Genomic DNA, 14,499 nt, shown 5'->3' on the forward strand with positions numbered 1-14,499 from the left:
CGTCTCCTTCGGGCCCCGACGGCGCTGCAATGGGAGCGGCCATTTTGTTTCTTTTCCCGATTGTGCTTTTTTTGGTACTTTTTGTAATTGTGGTGTTTCTCGGCCATTGTAGCACATCCGCAAACTAATAAAGGACAAAAAAGGAAACCCCTTGAAGGTTTTGCATCGCGTAATCCAAGCTAAAGCTCGGCTCTGAAGTAGCCGAAATTCGTCTGGTGGCTTTACTTGTCGACCATTGTTTACGAGGTTTCCTTTTTTAGTAAGTTCCTAGAAGAACCCGAAAGCTGTTTTGGTCACGATTTGGTGCTGTTTATGGCCACAAATTCCTCTGTGCATCCTCATTGGGCGTCACAGGGACGACACGGGGACGAGGTGTTGACGTTTGGGAACTTTGATGGAGGCTGAAGTGAGGTGTTTGAGGATTAAAGCAGATTCTGAAAAAAATCATGTGTTTTTGCATTTTTAGGGTTGTGGAGGCTTTCTGGCTTTCTAAGGCTGTAGGCGTACGGTGGAAAAGAAAAAAAAAAAAAAAAGAATTGGTCATTCCAACTTCAGTATTGTTTAGTGAGGTGACATTTTTCTCTACCATATAAAATATCATGGAGTCAGAGTTGATCGGCAAAGTTTACGATAAAGGAAGGTTTAGAATGTTTAGTATTGATTTTGCTTTTACTTTATTCTCCTTTTTCCTTTTTAGATTTTTCTCGTTTATGCTATATGTTTATCTTCACCACATCTCGACATAAGCGGTTCTCCAAGAAGATGACAAACGATGCTTATGATTCACAAAGTCCTCGAGCTCCACAGTCATTTTATTGACTACCACGCTTTTTGAAGTCTTAGCGAGCTCCATCAAGTACACCTTCAGCATCCACAGTTTCCCTCCCAAAGAACAAAGAAAAAAAAAGGAAAATAAGATAAAGGAAATCGGGTGATTTCGTTCGCCAACAATCACCATTTCAAGCCGATCCCAAACATTTTGCCCTGGATCCTGCCAACACTGGAAATTTCTCGCATGAGAAAACCTCATTGTTCAAACAAAGACTCCCACCTCCCCTCACAGAAATGCTTGCAGATAGCAGGAGGAAAAGACTGTGAAGATGCCGAGTGGGAGAGGCTGTGACTTGTGGCGAATGTGGTTGGATTTTGCGGACTTTAGTGGATTTTCAGGTATCTGAAGAAGTTACAGTCAGGGTTTGGACTCTGTAGAAGTTTGGTCAAGGATTCTGCGGATTCTGTAGACTCAGGGTAAACAAGTAGATTTTTCTTTATTTTTTTTTTTTTTTGCTTTTTTTTTTGTAATTGAATACGTTGATTGGGCTCCACATTCCCATCAAATCTAGTAAGGAGATTTGCCAAAGAGTCATTGGAGAAAGAATCCGATAGAAAATTTATTGACCAATTGGAGAACCGCAATTGGCAAGCTCAAGGTTACATCTTTTAATCTCTTTCATCTTGGCTTACTCTCAGCACCCACAAAGCAGCTATTCCAGAAAATGAATGTTTCAGTCGTCACGGCGTGCTCGAATTAACAGAATCCACCTACTTGTTCCTGGAAGTCTGTAGATTCTGATAAAGGCACCGTTTGGTAGAATTTTAGAATTTTTCGAGAAACCTTCCCTTTTAATTCTCTCGCATTTTCCAGCCCCCCTGATTCTAAGTATCCTGGTTCAAAACGTCTCGCAACGTCGACCTCTTTTCGCTCCTGGGGGGCTCTGGCTGCTCTGGCTGCTCTGGCTGCTCTGGCTGCTCTGGCTGCTCTGGCGGCTCCTTCTTTGCCTCCTCGATCTCCATTTCCTCGCCTTTTTCCCCCTCTTCGTCTTCCTCCTCTTCTTCCTCCTCTCTTTCCAGCTCTGCGGCCAGTTTTGACTCCTCTACAACATCCAAAAGCCGCTGGAGCTCTGAGCTCATCGCCGTGGCGTGCTGCAGCATCAACCCGATCATCTCCTCGTGGAACCGTCTGTTTTCGTTGATCATGCGCCGCAAAATCAGCGCCGTTTCCTCGGCCTTGTCCGAGTCGTAACTCGAAAACGACGCCAGCGACGCATTCAGCAGAAACCGCCGCCTTCGGGCCCCGGGCTCCACGTCCATCTGATGCGGATCAAACTCCCGCTTGATGTGGGGCGGGATCAGCCCGACCATCTGCCCGTTTTTGAACGCTTCGCTGAGATTGTGGAGCTCCAAAACCGCCAACTCCAAGTCGGCGAGCGGCAGCGTCACCCGAAGCGTTTCAAACACAGAAAACGGCGTGTAGTCGGCAGGCACTCGCCGGTTTCGGGCTTTTCTCAACGCCGCCGCCATTTGCCTCTGCAACGTTCGAACCGTGGGCACCACCAAGTTGTCGGCCAGCTTCGTTCTCTCGGCCTCAAAACGCTGCTGGATCAAGTCCCATTTTTTGCTCTGGCTCAGCGTGCGGTCTCCCACGTACTTGAACGGCTTGATCTGGACAATTAGCCACAAGATGAGCTTCACGTCCAGCGGGCTGAGCTTCAGACGCTGCCTGACGGTAGGAGACGGTAGAGACTGAATATTCACGGCTGCAGGAGAAATTTTTCACTGAAAGTGACCAGTCGGGTCAGACTTGCCCTTTTTATTTTTTTTTTATTTCTTTTCTTCCAAGGTTGCTTTCACGGCGTATTTATATATGGTGGGATTGTTGTTTGAAGATGTTCCAGGAATTAGACGAGTCGGCGTCCGTCGCCATGCCCGTGGAAAAGCACACGCCGCCCGGAACGGGCCAGAAAAGGCAGGCAGGCATGCAAAACGACAATAAGCGAGCCTGCTAAATTGCCGGTGTGCAACGAGGTGGGAAAAAAGAAAAGACAAGGGAGAGACAAGATGATAATGGGAAAAAGGAACAAGATGGCGGTGAAAAATAAAAGAAAAAATAATAATAATAAAAAAAAGACTCACTTTTCACGCCGGCGATACGCTGGATGCTGGATTGACGATTTTCTCCTAGCGCTTTCAAATTGATTCTTTCTTGCTGCCAGCTCTTTTCCTCCCTTATCTTCTTCATCTCGTTGATTTTCTTCAAAACATGCCTGTTCCATATCTGTGGCGTTGACTAATTTGTCACAAATTGCCCAAATGCTTGCAGCACAGAACGCTAAGCCGCTTGAAAGACGAGCCGAGGGGAACTTCTGAAAAAAAAACCTGACAAAGGGTGCACGTATTTCATCAAAAGTGTGCACCATGATGCTCTCTTGTCCAAAGCCTCCCCCACCTTCGACCAACCAAAACGTTGGACGGCCGGCGTGGTCTCTTGAAAGTTTCCAGAAACAATGCAAGACGTGCTATAGCTTTGTTGACCCCAGAGCTTTGGGTCAAGCACCTCTTCCAATATTCCGCTTCTACTTCCCCTTTGGGTAGGAGAGCCTTCTATTTTCATGCATGTCGCCTTCTCTTACTTCCACGCGAGAACTCTAAAACTTTTCTCCGACGGTTTTATGCCTCCTTTGGGCAGGCAAATTTTTTGCAGCCACAGAGCAAGCAGCACGAGCGCCCGCCCCGAGAATCTCAGCAACTCCAAACATGTCGACGTTTTTCCACCATCAACACTTGGAATTCTTCCTCCTGCCAGGGTCTTGTCAAATTTTTTAGTCTCTGCAGCCGCGCTAGCGATTTGCACTGCACTCTGCTGATGTAACCATGGACGCATTCTTCTTCGTAGATTGGCGATGTTCATTATCCAACTACTTGATTTATTTCTCTTTCTTTTATTCTTTATTCTTTGGAGCTTCTTCATGCAAGGTGAAATCACCACAGCCGATGGCAGGTGCGCAAAGAGGAAACTTCGAGCGGCTCTAAACAACGAGACTGTATCTTCGTTTCTTTGGCGGCCCATTGTTTGACATGGTTCCAGAACATGTGAGTAGATTTTTCTTTCGTAACTTCCATGCCAGGGTCCAGGACTTTTTTACGTCTCCGGAGAAAAATTCGTCCCGACAATGCCGCAACCTCCTTCGACAAGAAATCTGCCGGACACATCGCCTTCCCCACCTTGGATTGGCATCTGTTCATTTTTTTGATTTTTTTTTTTTTTCGATGCTCCCTCTCTGGCAAAACCTACTTAAACTTTGCGATCAGACATGTCACAATAGCAGACATTCTTCGGCCCTCCAGACTCTGGCAGGTGCTGCTGATCTTCAATGGCTGAAAAATTGGAGAGCTCTTTGTTCTGACCCACTCTAAGTCGGCTTCTGTGCTCCAATTTCCGACGACAAATGACCTTCGCAGTTACTGCCTTCTGTTCGGCCGAACAGCACTTCGTATCTGCGAGCGCCTTGCACTTGTCGAGAACAATTTCTCATCACGAATAGTGTCCTTTCTGGCATCATCAAACGGCGCAACGGAATCCACTTTTCTAAATGTTCAAGCCCTTGGCAAACATTTCCGCTGCCTTCCTCACATCGTCGTCAATAGCGCCCAAAGCTGGCCACTTGGCATCGTCATTGTGGCCGAAAGCTGGATCTTCAGGCACATACGAAAGCATACTCTGGGTCTCAAAATCGTCAAAACTTGGCCGTGGCCCATTCCCCACAGGCGGTTGCTGACGCCTCTTTTCGCTCGGATTGCCCAAAGGCACCATCGACATCTGTAAATTGTCCAAGGGCCCGTCCACAAGGCATCCACGTTCTCTAAAGTGAATCAAGAGAAAATTCCACAAGTTGTCCTTGGAAAGCGACCGAGGATTGCCCAAGATTACCAAGCCGTACTTGGCTCTGGTCAACGCCACGTTCATACGCCGAGAGTCCTTCAAAAACCCAATGGCTCTGTCTTCGTTGGCACGCACGCACGAGAGAATAATGAAGTCCTTTTCTCTGCCTTGGAAGGCGTCCACAGAAGCCACTTCAACATCAGCATACTGGGACCTTCTTTCCACAATCAGCGAGTTCATCAGCATGTACTGGACAATGTACGCTCTCTGGCCCTCGTAGGGAGTCACCACGCCGATCTGATCGGGTCTAACGCCATCTCTGAAAAGCCTGGTGATGATTTTCTCTACGTTCATCGCTTCAACTCGGTTCAAGTACGATATGCCGGACCCAGAGATCTCCTCCTTACCGTAGTTGGCCCAGAACATCATGGGGCAGTCAGGAACGGGCCAGGGGAACGTCAGGCCTCGCCAGGCGCGTTCTTCCAGGTTGACGCCGTTTTGGAGCGACCCTTCGTAGAACATGTTGGAGGAGAACTCGGAAAGCGCCGGGTGCATTCTATACTGGACCTCGAGACGGATCGGCAGGTGGCCCAAGGCTATAAGACGTTCGAAAAGCAGCTGTTTCAAGCCCGCCTCGCCGGCTTTTTTGTCAATGATCACCGGCCCAAGCTGCTGGTGGTCACCCACCAAAATCACCTGTTTCAGCCCCTTCACGATCGGGATCAACACCTCGGGCTCGGTCGCCTGGGTGCTCTCGTCGATCAAAACAGACCGGAAATTGTATCCTGAGAGTCTCTGGTCGCCTGCTCCCACACAAGTGCAACACACAACCTCGGCACCGCCGATGATGTCATTTTCGAGCTTTTTCAACGCTCCATACAACATCTTCTCACTCGAATCGGGAAGCAGCTCGCCATCTCTTTTGCGGCGCATCAACTTCTGTATTTTCTTCAGCGCCCGCACCTCCAACAACTTGTGGAGGGCCAAATCGGCCACCGAGCTGTCGACGTCCTCTCTCAGTCTCGCCGTGAGCCTCACCACACGAATGCCTATTGTGTCGAGCTTGTGCGCCAAGTGGTCCACGGCAACGTTCGAAGGAGCACACACCAAAACCTTGTGTTTGTGGAGACGCACCAAATGGTAGATAATTGTAGCAGAGGTGACGGTTTTGCCTGTTCCTGGGGGACCCTGGATGAGTGAAAGGGGTCTTTGCAAAACCGTGGCCACAGCGTTTGCCTGGGAATCGTTCAAATGCGCCAAGCGCTTCACGGAAAGCTTTTTAGGCGTAGTCATGGAAAAGACAACAGGCACCACCTCGTGGCCCAAAAGCTTATGGAAAATATACGACGACACGCTCTCTTCTTCGGTAGCAAACACCTGGAGCGCTTTTTGCATGCGCAGGTATGACGTGCCCTTCCACACGAACTCGGCAGTGAACCCAGTGGTAGCATGAGAAGGAGGCTCCTCGTTCACCGGAAGAAGCTCCAAGGAAAACTCCTCCAGCCTGACTCCAGGCAACCTCACAATAAAGCCCTTGCCGCTCCACGTGTCGCTGTCGGCGCCGGGCTCTCTGTAGTGAAGAATTATCTCATCACCTACTGCTACGACCAAATTGGATTTTTCAGCAGTCGAAAGCGCAAACGAAGCCACGTTTCGCCCATTCTCTGCCACCTCCCACCGCACAGAAATATGCTCCAAAGCCTGCAGCTCTTTGAGACTCTTATCGCAGAGCGCCTCGGCCTCTACCAAAGGTGCAAACGCATTCTGGTACTGAAACAGATCCTGGTAGCGCAAAAGCACCGGCATCAACTCGTCCAGCTCGGCCTCAACCTTGTCCAAGTCGTCGATGGTGGCATCTTTGTTCAAGCGCCACTGGGCCTCGAGCTTGGTGATTTGTTCGTGGGTGACTTTTCTGGAAACCGCCATTTCTTCATCCAGCGGAACCGAGGCCACCCAGGGCAAAAGCTGCCTGTCGCTGATCAACGCCTGCCACTCGTTGGTCTCCCAGTTGATGTCTCTCAGCTGAGCACACGGCATGCGGCACAAGATCACCACAACTGAATCGTGTTTGGCAGAAACGAATCCGAGCATGAAGATGTTCTGGGAGCCACAGTTGTAGCACTCCAAGGTCTCGGCGCCGAGCTCGGACTGCGCGTGGAGACTGACCACATGGTGTTTCAGGAGCACAAGGTGGGTGACGATGTGGGACCCAGCCAGGTGCAGCTTGCCGTTGCAAAACCAGCGGTTGCACGAGTCACACTTGACCACGCTGTTTGGCGCATCTATGCCGCAGTAGGCACACGCGCAGGGAGACGGCGGCAGCGGTGTGGGTGCTGCCGGCGCAGAAATGTCCAAAACGTCGGCTGCGGCCGACTGTACGTGGGACATTGCGTGAAGATGTGGTTTTTGCTGAAGAGGTGTAGTGAAAAAATGGTGATAGTGTGGGACTGTGTGCAGGACCCACATTCATCCAAATACGAAGTACAGAGTCAGGTGAGTTGAGGAAGCCGGGAGGTGGGGAGGTTCTGATATAAGAGAATGATGTTTTCAAGACTGGATTAGAGGAGCTGTTGGTGGGGAGACGTTAGTTGGAAAAGTTACGCTGGCCACGTGATGGGCTTGTATGTAGGACAGAGGGTTTGATGGTGATTTTGCAGCCACTTTCAAGAGGAACAAACAAAAGTCAGAGGTGGGATTTGAAGGTACAGTTGGATTCAGGAGTGTTATTGGAGGGGTTGGGAGTGTAATTGTGGCAAGAGTGTGTTGTAGTGCTGCATGATGGGAGGAAGAAGCTGAGGCAGCGAGCTATGTATAAGTTTGCAGAATTTTGAGAAGAAAAATTGGGCTAAAGTTTTTCAGCTTTTGCAATTACTCACGTGTGAATGGTGCTAACAGTCTATTTACTGTCACGACGAGTCCACAAAAGCGAATGAGCAGTTCCCTATATTCTAGAAAGAAGCTCAATCGAAAAGATGGAAGTTAATTGTTTATCTATGGCAAGACATTGCACGTAGTATGATGGATTTTGTTGCAGAATGTTACCATAGTAAAACTTTATATGCCGCTTAATTGACATTCATCACAGCGAAGGATTTAGTTGTAGCACTGAACGTCGTAGAGTTGATGTCTTGTAGTGATTTTGTGCAAATTTGTAAAGCAAATTTGTAGAGCAAGTTCGAGCAACTTCAAGCAAAACTGAGCAAGTTTGAACAAAATTCGAGCAAATCAAAGCTATTTGGTAGGGGATTTCGTGTAGCCAAAGTACCCTTGGAATCGAGAAACTTTGTCGAAAAGATAACCGCTTCCTTGCTTAAGTAAGCAGCCTTCAAGTGGATATTTTGAGCAAGCAGCCTTTTCGCCTTAAAATTGCGTTTAAGTCAAACTTTCAGATAAGATCCATGAACCAGAACGCAAACTTCATTGGATTTTTTGGTATGGTCGTGATATTCACGTAAATAAGACAACAAGACAAATCTCTGAAATCTCTTACAAGATTAAACAAGAAAAGCTTAACAAAATAAAACATCTTTCATCAGAAATTCAAATTGCTTTTCGGCCTCTTTGACGATCAATTCCATCCCCTTTTTTCATGACTACGCGTGCATTTATTTGCAGCGATTTCGTCAAAGCTAAGAAGCTGTGATTGTGGCTTTTTTTTTTTTTTAAAAAAAAAAATTGGAAAAAGAGAACAAAAGAAAAAAAGATTCGTTTCGTCAGAATTAATATTCCACCAAGATTTCTTCCCACTATGTGTGGGTCCTCCCAGGGATATTTAACTGTTTTAAGAATAATTACCGGCATTGTCTTTTTTGCAGCCAGCCGCTCGTCAAAAGTGAAACACCCGTACACCAGCTTACCCCAGGACAATCAGCCCTCCGTCAATTTCACCAAATCTCGGAGTATCGTCATCAAACTTTTTCAGGATAGAATTTTACCCTAGGAGGTTTCCACTACATGCTCCTTTTGCGTTTTTAAGCCCGCTGGAGGTGCAAATACTAGCATGTGCCATCATGGACTGTGTGCAGTACGCAGGGGACCGTTACAAGTGGAAATTTGCCTTTTCGCCAGCTTCGGCCCCCAGAATGTCAAAACTTCTAAGCTAGCCTAGCCGTTCGCTTCCTGCTAAGCTTGAAGAGCCCCGCTGAACTCACAAAATCTCGAACTTCCCTCCTTTTTCGCTCCTGACCCCAAAGACGTGCGTAACTGCGGCTACATGCCAAAACCACACACATTAAATGAAAAAGGGTCCTTTCAAAGACACAAATGAAAAAATTCACATCTCCTCAAATTTTTCACCCAGACCCCCAAATTCAAAAACCCTTCAAAACCGCAAAATCCTCAAATTTCCAACCGCCCTGCCCTTTAGGCCATTTTTCTTTGTTCCTCCCCTTCGTGTAATTAGGCGCCGCGTGAAAACTCTATACAGTGCTCGCTTCGAGACACTTTTCAAAACCACCATCTACGCTTTTTTCCCTCCCACCACAAACCCGCCTCCACGCGTCAATTCTGTGATAATTTTATCCTTTTTTTATTGCCATGTCGAATTTGCCGTTCTACAAGGCGCTCGCACGTGACCACGCCACGTTGGCCCTGCAAAACGTTTCCTACTCCAAAGACCTGCTAACATGGTACTCGCCCAACCGCGTTGAAATCACGAAAAATGGCCAAATCGTTGCCCACGATGATAACGAGCCGCCCAGCTTGCTTGCGCCGTCGTTGCAGGCGTGTCACGTGTCGATTCATCTGGGGATGAACCAGACCAACGGTTTAAACAGTCGAAGACGGTTTCTGAAGCGAAACGAGCCTGAGACTCCTCCAGCGGAAGAGCCACCCGTGATTTTTGTGAGACTGTACGACAACGAGAAGCTCTACTTGAAAATCGCCCTGAAAACGACGTTTGGCACGTTTCTTCTGGCGTTGATGGCCTGGCAGAATATGAGACCCGCTGGGTTGGCGAAAAAATGGTATGCCGAAACGTCTTCGTCGACGGTTTCGTCCTCGGATCCCCATGAGGTTTTGGTGGGCCGTTTCCGTATATATGGGCCGATTCCTGCAAAAGTGAAGAATTTGAAGCTTGTCAAGTTGCCCAAACCTCCTCCATACCAGCTGCCTTTTGAGGAAAACCACTCAGAGCCAAACTCGCCCAACGAATCGATCCACGAAGGCTGGTTTTATACCATGGGGGTGCTCAAGTCCAACGGAACGCTCCATTTCATATCTGAGCTCGACGGCACGTTGCTATACTCCTTGGACGTCAAGAGTGTGCTCCAGTCAGAGATTCGGGAGCTCCATCACTCGATCTGCGACTCTTCCAACATCCTTTTCATCGGCTACATCAAGGAATTGCGCTGGAACAATGTGATCAAGTCCACCACGGCCCTCACCCTTGATTCCTTGCAGCTGCAGCTGCCAAACTTTTTATACAAAGATGGGAAACCCGTGGCAAGCAACAACAGAGTGCTTATTGACTTCCCCTTGCACATTGACCTCGAAGACTGGTTTGTCGGACTCAATTACTACTGCAAGAGGGAGTACATTGGCGTCTACGACAGAAACCTGACCCTAAAGCCTCCTCCAACCAAGCACATTGTGGATATCGACTCTACAATAGATAATGACACCACTTTGGACGGCACCGAAGCCGAGCCTGAAGTTACCGAGGAAAGAGTCATTAAATTGAACGACTATCAACGCCAGAATCTCCGAGTTTCTAAGAAACTCAACGTGGACATCATTGAAGCCAAATTCGATAATGCACCCGCATCTTTAGCGAAGGATGTTCACAAGATTTACGCTGAGGTGGTAATGTGGGGCTTTCCCTGGGCAAGAACCGCTTTCGTTCAGCACACATCCAACCCCTTCTGGAAGGAGAATTTCTGGACTTCCCTACCCATTCTGACCCAGATGGTGCACATTGTCATCAAGAAGTGCTCTTCGCTGAAGAATGTGTATTCACCAATCGACAAAGTGATCGGAACAGTCTACCTCACTCCAGACGTGCTATCGCAACAACGACACACTTTTTCGACGATGATGAGCGTTAATCCTACGGGAAATGCCATTAATGTGCCTGGCCACAACCCCCATGACTCCCTCGGTGTAGCGGCAGCGACGGTTGCCAACCATAATAATACTGTGCGTCTTTCTATTTACGACGCCACAAACTTACCAATCGGCAAGCTTTTATTGACGGTGGACCTCAAAGAATACCTAATACCCACTCCATCGTATTTCAAGCCGTTGGAACGGATGCTTGCAAACTGCCCAATGAAAGACCTTATTGACTTCTGCAATTCTACCGTTTCAACATCGGAATTCGAGAATGTCAGTTATATCCTTTTGGACATTTTCCAAAGCTTGGGTATCGAAGACCGATGGTTCAAAACACTTGTTGAATGCGAGTTGGTAGACGTGGATAAGATGACTAGAAAAAACTATGTTAGCAAAGCTAACGGATCTTCCGCCTCTAGCAACAACGTCTTCAACACCTTGTTTCGGGGCTCTTCGATCTTCACCAAATCTTTGGAGAAATACATTTTCAGAATCGGTCAAGAGTACTTGGAGAAGGTTTTCGGAGACTTATTCGAGAAGATCACCGTTGAGCTGCTAAATTGTGAAATTGACCCACGCTATGTGCGTCAGCAGCAAGCTGCTGAGAGGAAGAAAGCAGCGGGCCAGAATGCTACAGATTCTGACGAGGATAGCGATGAAGATGTGGACTCTGACACAGAGCAGGAAAGAGAGCAGGAGGTCAAGCGGATCGTCGAAGAGAATTATCAAGCGCTCTATTCTTACGCTGAACAACTTTGGTACAGAATTTACACAACTTCCAACGATTTACCCGAACAAATCAAATTGCAGCTCAAGAACTTCCGAAACAAGGTGGACTTTGCCTGCGATCCAGAGGACAAGACCACATCGCTTAACTGCTTGAGTGCGTTCATCTTCCTTCGATTTTTCTGTCCTGCAATTCTTAACCCCAAATTGTTCTACTTGACGAAGAATCATCAGACAGGCAACGCTCAGCGCACCTTGACTCTTATAGCCAAAGTCTTGTTGAATCTTGCGAATAGACAAGAATTCAGCCCTCACAAGGAGCCTCATTTGGTGCGTATGAATGAGTTTCTAGAAAAACACACACCAGAGATGTATGACTACTTCGACAAGATCACCGGCCGCAAAAACGACTTCAACGAGAAGATCCTAGACTTGAGTCACGAAGTCAACAGGTTTGACTTGGGGCTTGGAGTGGACGCGTCCTCCAGCGAGCTCCCTACGACTCCATACTTGATCGACAAGTACTTGCGTCTTACAGAACTTATCCACCTTCTCAAGTTGAGCGGGAACAGCACGTCACAGAAGCTTGCCTCGGCATCTTCGAGCTCGATCACCACGGTGAAATCGAGCCTGACATTCGCCAGAAGCACCACCAATACGCCGTCTCACAATCCACAGCAGAGACTGCCGTTCAAGGATAATCTCGTGGAGGCCAATGACGAGATCATGGTGGACGACGAGAAGAACACCTACCAAATTGGTTCGCTTGAATTTGAAAAATCGGAGTTTTTGGATTTGGTCGGCGACAACGAGACTGAAGGGTTCATCAAATCCTTGTGTCGCAGCAACGAGGAGATTTTCTCGTTCATCACGTCCAACATCACGCTCAAGGATCTACAGAAACAGAGCACCGATCTCATCAACCGCATCGACGAGATCTCCAACCGACTTGATGCGCCCGAGATGTGTGAGAATCTTCAGCACGACAAGAAGCTTTGGGAGGCGTTTGCTGAAAAAGTCGTGAATACGGCAGTTGTAGATGTGGCAAAGAGCAGTATAGTGTTTATGGACGAGCATTTCCAGGCAAACATGGTGCCAGGGCAAAAGAGACTAAGAGACAACGGAATCACCGCATTGAAGCTCAAGTTCCCAGTGGAGCTGGACAAGACGCTGATGAGCGAGAGTTTCAGCACCAACTCGTTGGGCAGCTTGTTGAGGACGCCGTCCAAAAACCCTTTCAAGCGGTGGTTGAAGAAAGACCAAGTGAGGTAGCAGCCAAACCCTGGGGTGAAATGTGGTTACGATGTTGCCTACATTTGACTATGCTAATGAATTATGACCTACTCGCTTTTCTGTAGTTTTTGAAGACGTTAGCTGTGAAGAAGACGCTGTTTTGTTGAATGGCAGCGTCATGAGTTCAAGCGGGCCTTCTTAAATGGGTGCAAAATAAGCGCAAACGTGGCCCAGCAAGCAACAGAGATCACACAGTGAAGAATATAAACAGAAACAAAAAAAAAAAGGATCAGAAATCAAAGAAATCAAGCCTACTCTCCAAATTCTCGATTTTCCGTGCTCTGATCAATCTTTCACCTCCCATTCACAATTTTCTCTCGTTTTCTCTTTGTCTGCTGATCGGTTCTTCGGAATTCGCGGCAGAACCATAACAAAAGCATATTCACGTAAAACAACATCCTTTCGAAACAATTTCAAAAATGTAAAGCTACCGTTGCCCTCGCAAAAACAGCGCCGAAGCCCAATCTTCCATTATTCCACTTGCTGCTCCTCCGCAACACTGGTTTTGGCAACGCATCCCAGGACCCCCGCTTACGTAAGCAGGCGCATACACCACCACCACCACCAAAATGTTTTGTTAGCGAGCATTGTGAAAATCAACCTCTTCATCTCATCTTAGCAACCAACAACCCCCAGCTCGCCATGGCAACCGAAGCCGAGATCTTGGCGTCGTACCCGCAAATCACAGCCCCCACCGACCAAACGGGGTACACGTCCAACTTGACCGAGGAACAGAAAGAGATATTGACGCAGTTGAGAGCAGAGCTAGTGGCCGCAGGGTACGAGTACCGCTTGGACGACGCGACGCTTCTTCGTTTTTTGAGAGCAAGGAAGTTCAACTTGGCCAAGGCAAAGCACATGTTCGTGGAGTGTGAAAAATGGAGAGAGGAGTTTGGCACCAACACCATTCTCAAGGACTTCCACTACACTGAAAAACCCCTTGTGGCGAAAATGTACCCGCAATACTACCACAAAACCGACAAGGACGGCAGACCCGTGTACTTTGAGGAGCTAGGCAAGGTGTACTTGCCCGACATGTTGAAGATCACCACGCAGGAGCGGATGTTGAAGAACTTGACGTGGGAGTACGAGCTGTTCACCCAGTACCGGTTGCCTGCGTGCCTGAGAAAGCAGGGCTACTTGGTGGAGACCTCGTGCACCATCATGGACTTGAAGGGCATTTCCATGAGCGCGGCGTACCAGGTGATTGGCTACGTCAAGGAGGCCCTGAAGATTGGCCAGGACTACTACCCGGAGAGAATGGGCAAGTTCTACTGTATCAACGCGCCGTTTGGCTTTTCCACGTTGTTCAAGTTGTTCAAGCCCTTCTTGGACCCCGTGACGGTGTCGAAGATCCACATTTTGGGCGCGTCGTACCAGAAGGAGCTCCTCAAGCAGATTCCTCCCCAGAACTTGCCCAAAAAGTACGGTGGCTGTTCCGACGTCAACGACCAGGACTTGGTGTTGGGCGACTACGGGCCTTGGAGAGACCCTCAGTACATTGGGCCCGAGGGTGAGGCGCCTAGAGCGTTCCAGTAAATTGGGAACCATCCGTGGACTAAGTTATATCTATAGAGCAGCGGCTTCTTGCGAGGCCAGCGGCCGCTGCATGACACTGGAAAGGATTCTTTACAGATAACACGGGGTTTTGTAGAAAGTAGTTTGGGTTTGCTGTCAGGTTTCTTTACATCCAGATTTTGCCTTTGATGTTTTGTTGTCAGCAAGGCAGTGTTGGGCGTATTTTGGATCATGGCAAACACACCAGCAAA

The 14,499-nt window shown here is 48.2% G+C and overlaps 4 protein-coding genes across 4 annotated transcripts; 2 read left to right on the plus strand and 2 right to left on the minus strand. All coding sequences in view use genetic code 12, as the record gives it.

Moving 5' to 3' along the window:
* Positions 1–1,656: 1,656 nt before the first annotated feature.
* CJI96_0001160 (uncharacterized protein) lies at positions 1,657–3,395 on the minus strand (the record flags this gene model as incomplete). The annotated part of the gene is made up of 2 exons (XM_054702040.1): positions 1,657–2,500; positions 3,358–3,395. The coding sequence occupies 2 exons, from the start codon at positions 3,393–3,395 to the stop codon at positions 1,657–1,659; spliced, it is 882 nt and encodes a 293-aa protein (XP_054558015.1).
* Positions 3,396–4,366: 971 nt separating this feature from the next.
* Positions 4,367–7,048, minus strand: NAM7 (ATP-dependent RNA helicase NAM7; the record flags this gene model as incomplete). The annotated part of the gene is made up of 1 exon (XM_029032516.2): positions 4,367–7,048. One exon carries the CDS (start codon positions 7,046–7,048, stop codon positions 4,367–4,369), a length of 2,682 nt encoding a protein of 893 aa, XP_028892831.2.
* A 2,148-nt stretch (positions 7,049–9,196) lies between these two features.
* Positions 9,197–12,709, plus strand: BUD2 (GTPase-activating protein BUD2; the record flags this gene model as incomplete). Its single annotated transcript, XM_029032517.2, has 1 exon — positions 9,197–12,709. The coding sequence occupies one exon, from the start codon at positions 9,197–9,199 to the stop codon at positions 12,707–12,709; it is 3,513 nt and encodes a 1,170-aa protein (XP_028892832.2).
* Positions 12,710–13,372: 663 nt separating this feature from the next.
* On the plus strand, positions 13,373–14,269 carry SEC14 (phosphatidylinositol/phosphatidylcholine transfer protein SEC14; the record flags this gene model as incomplete). The annotated part of the gene is made up of 1 exon (XM_029032518.1): positions 13,373–14,269. The coding sequence occupies one exon, from the start codon at positions 13,373–13,375 to the stop codon at positions 14,267–14,269; it is 897 nt and encodes a 298-aa protein (XP_028892833.1).
* Positions 14,270–14,499: the final 230 nt, after the last annotated feature.

Source organism: Candidozyma auris, chromosome 1 (assembly GCF_003013715.1).
Source record: "Candidozyma auris chromosome 1, complete sequence".
NCBI lineage: Eukaryota > Fungi > Ascomycota > Pichiomycetes > Serinales > Metschnikowiaceae > Candidozyma > Candidozyma auris.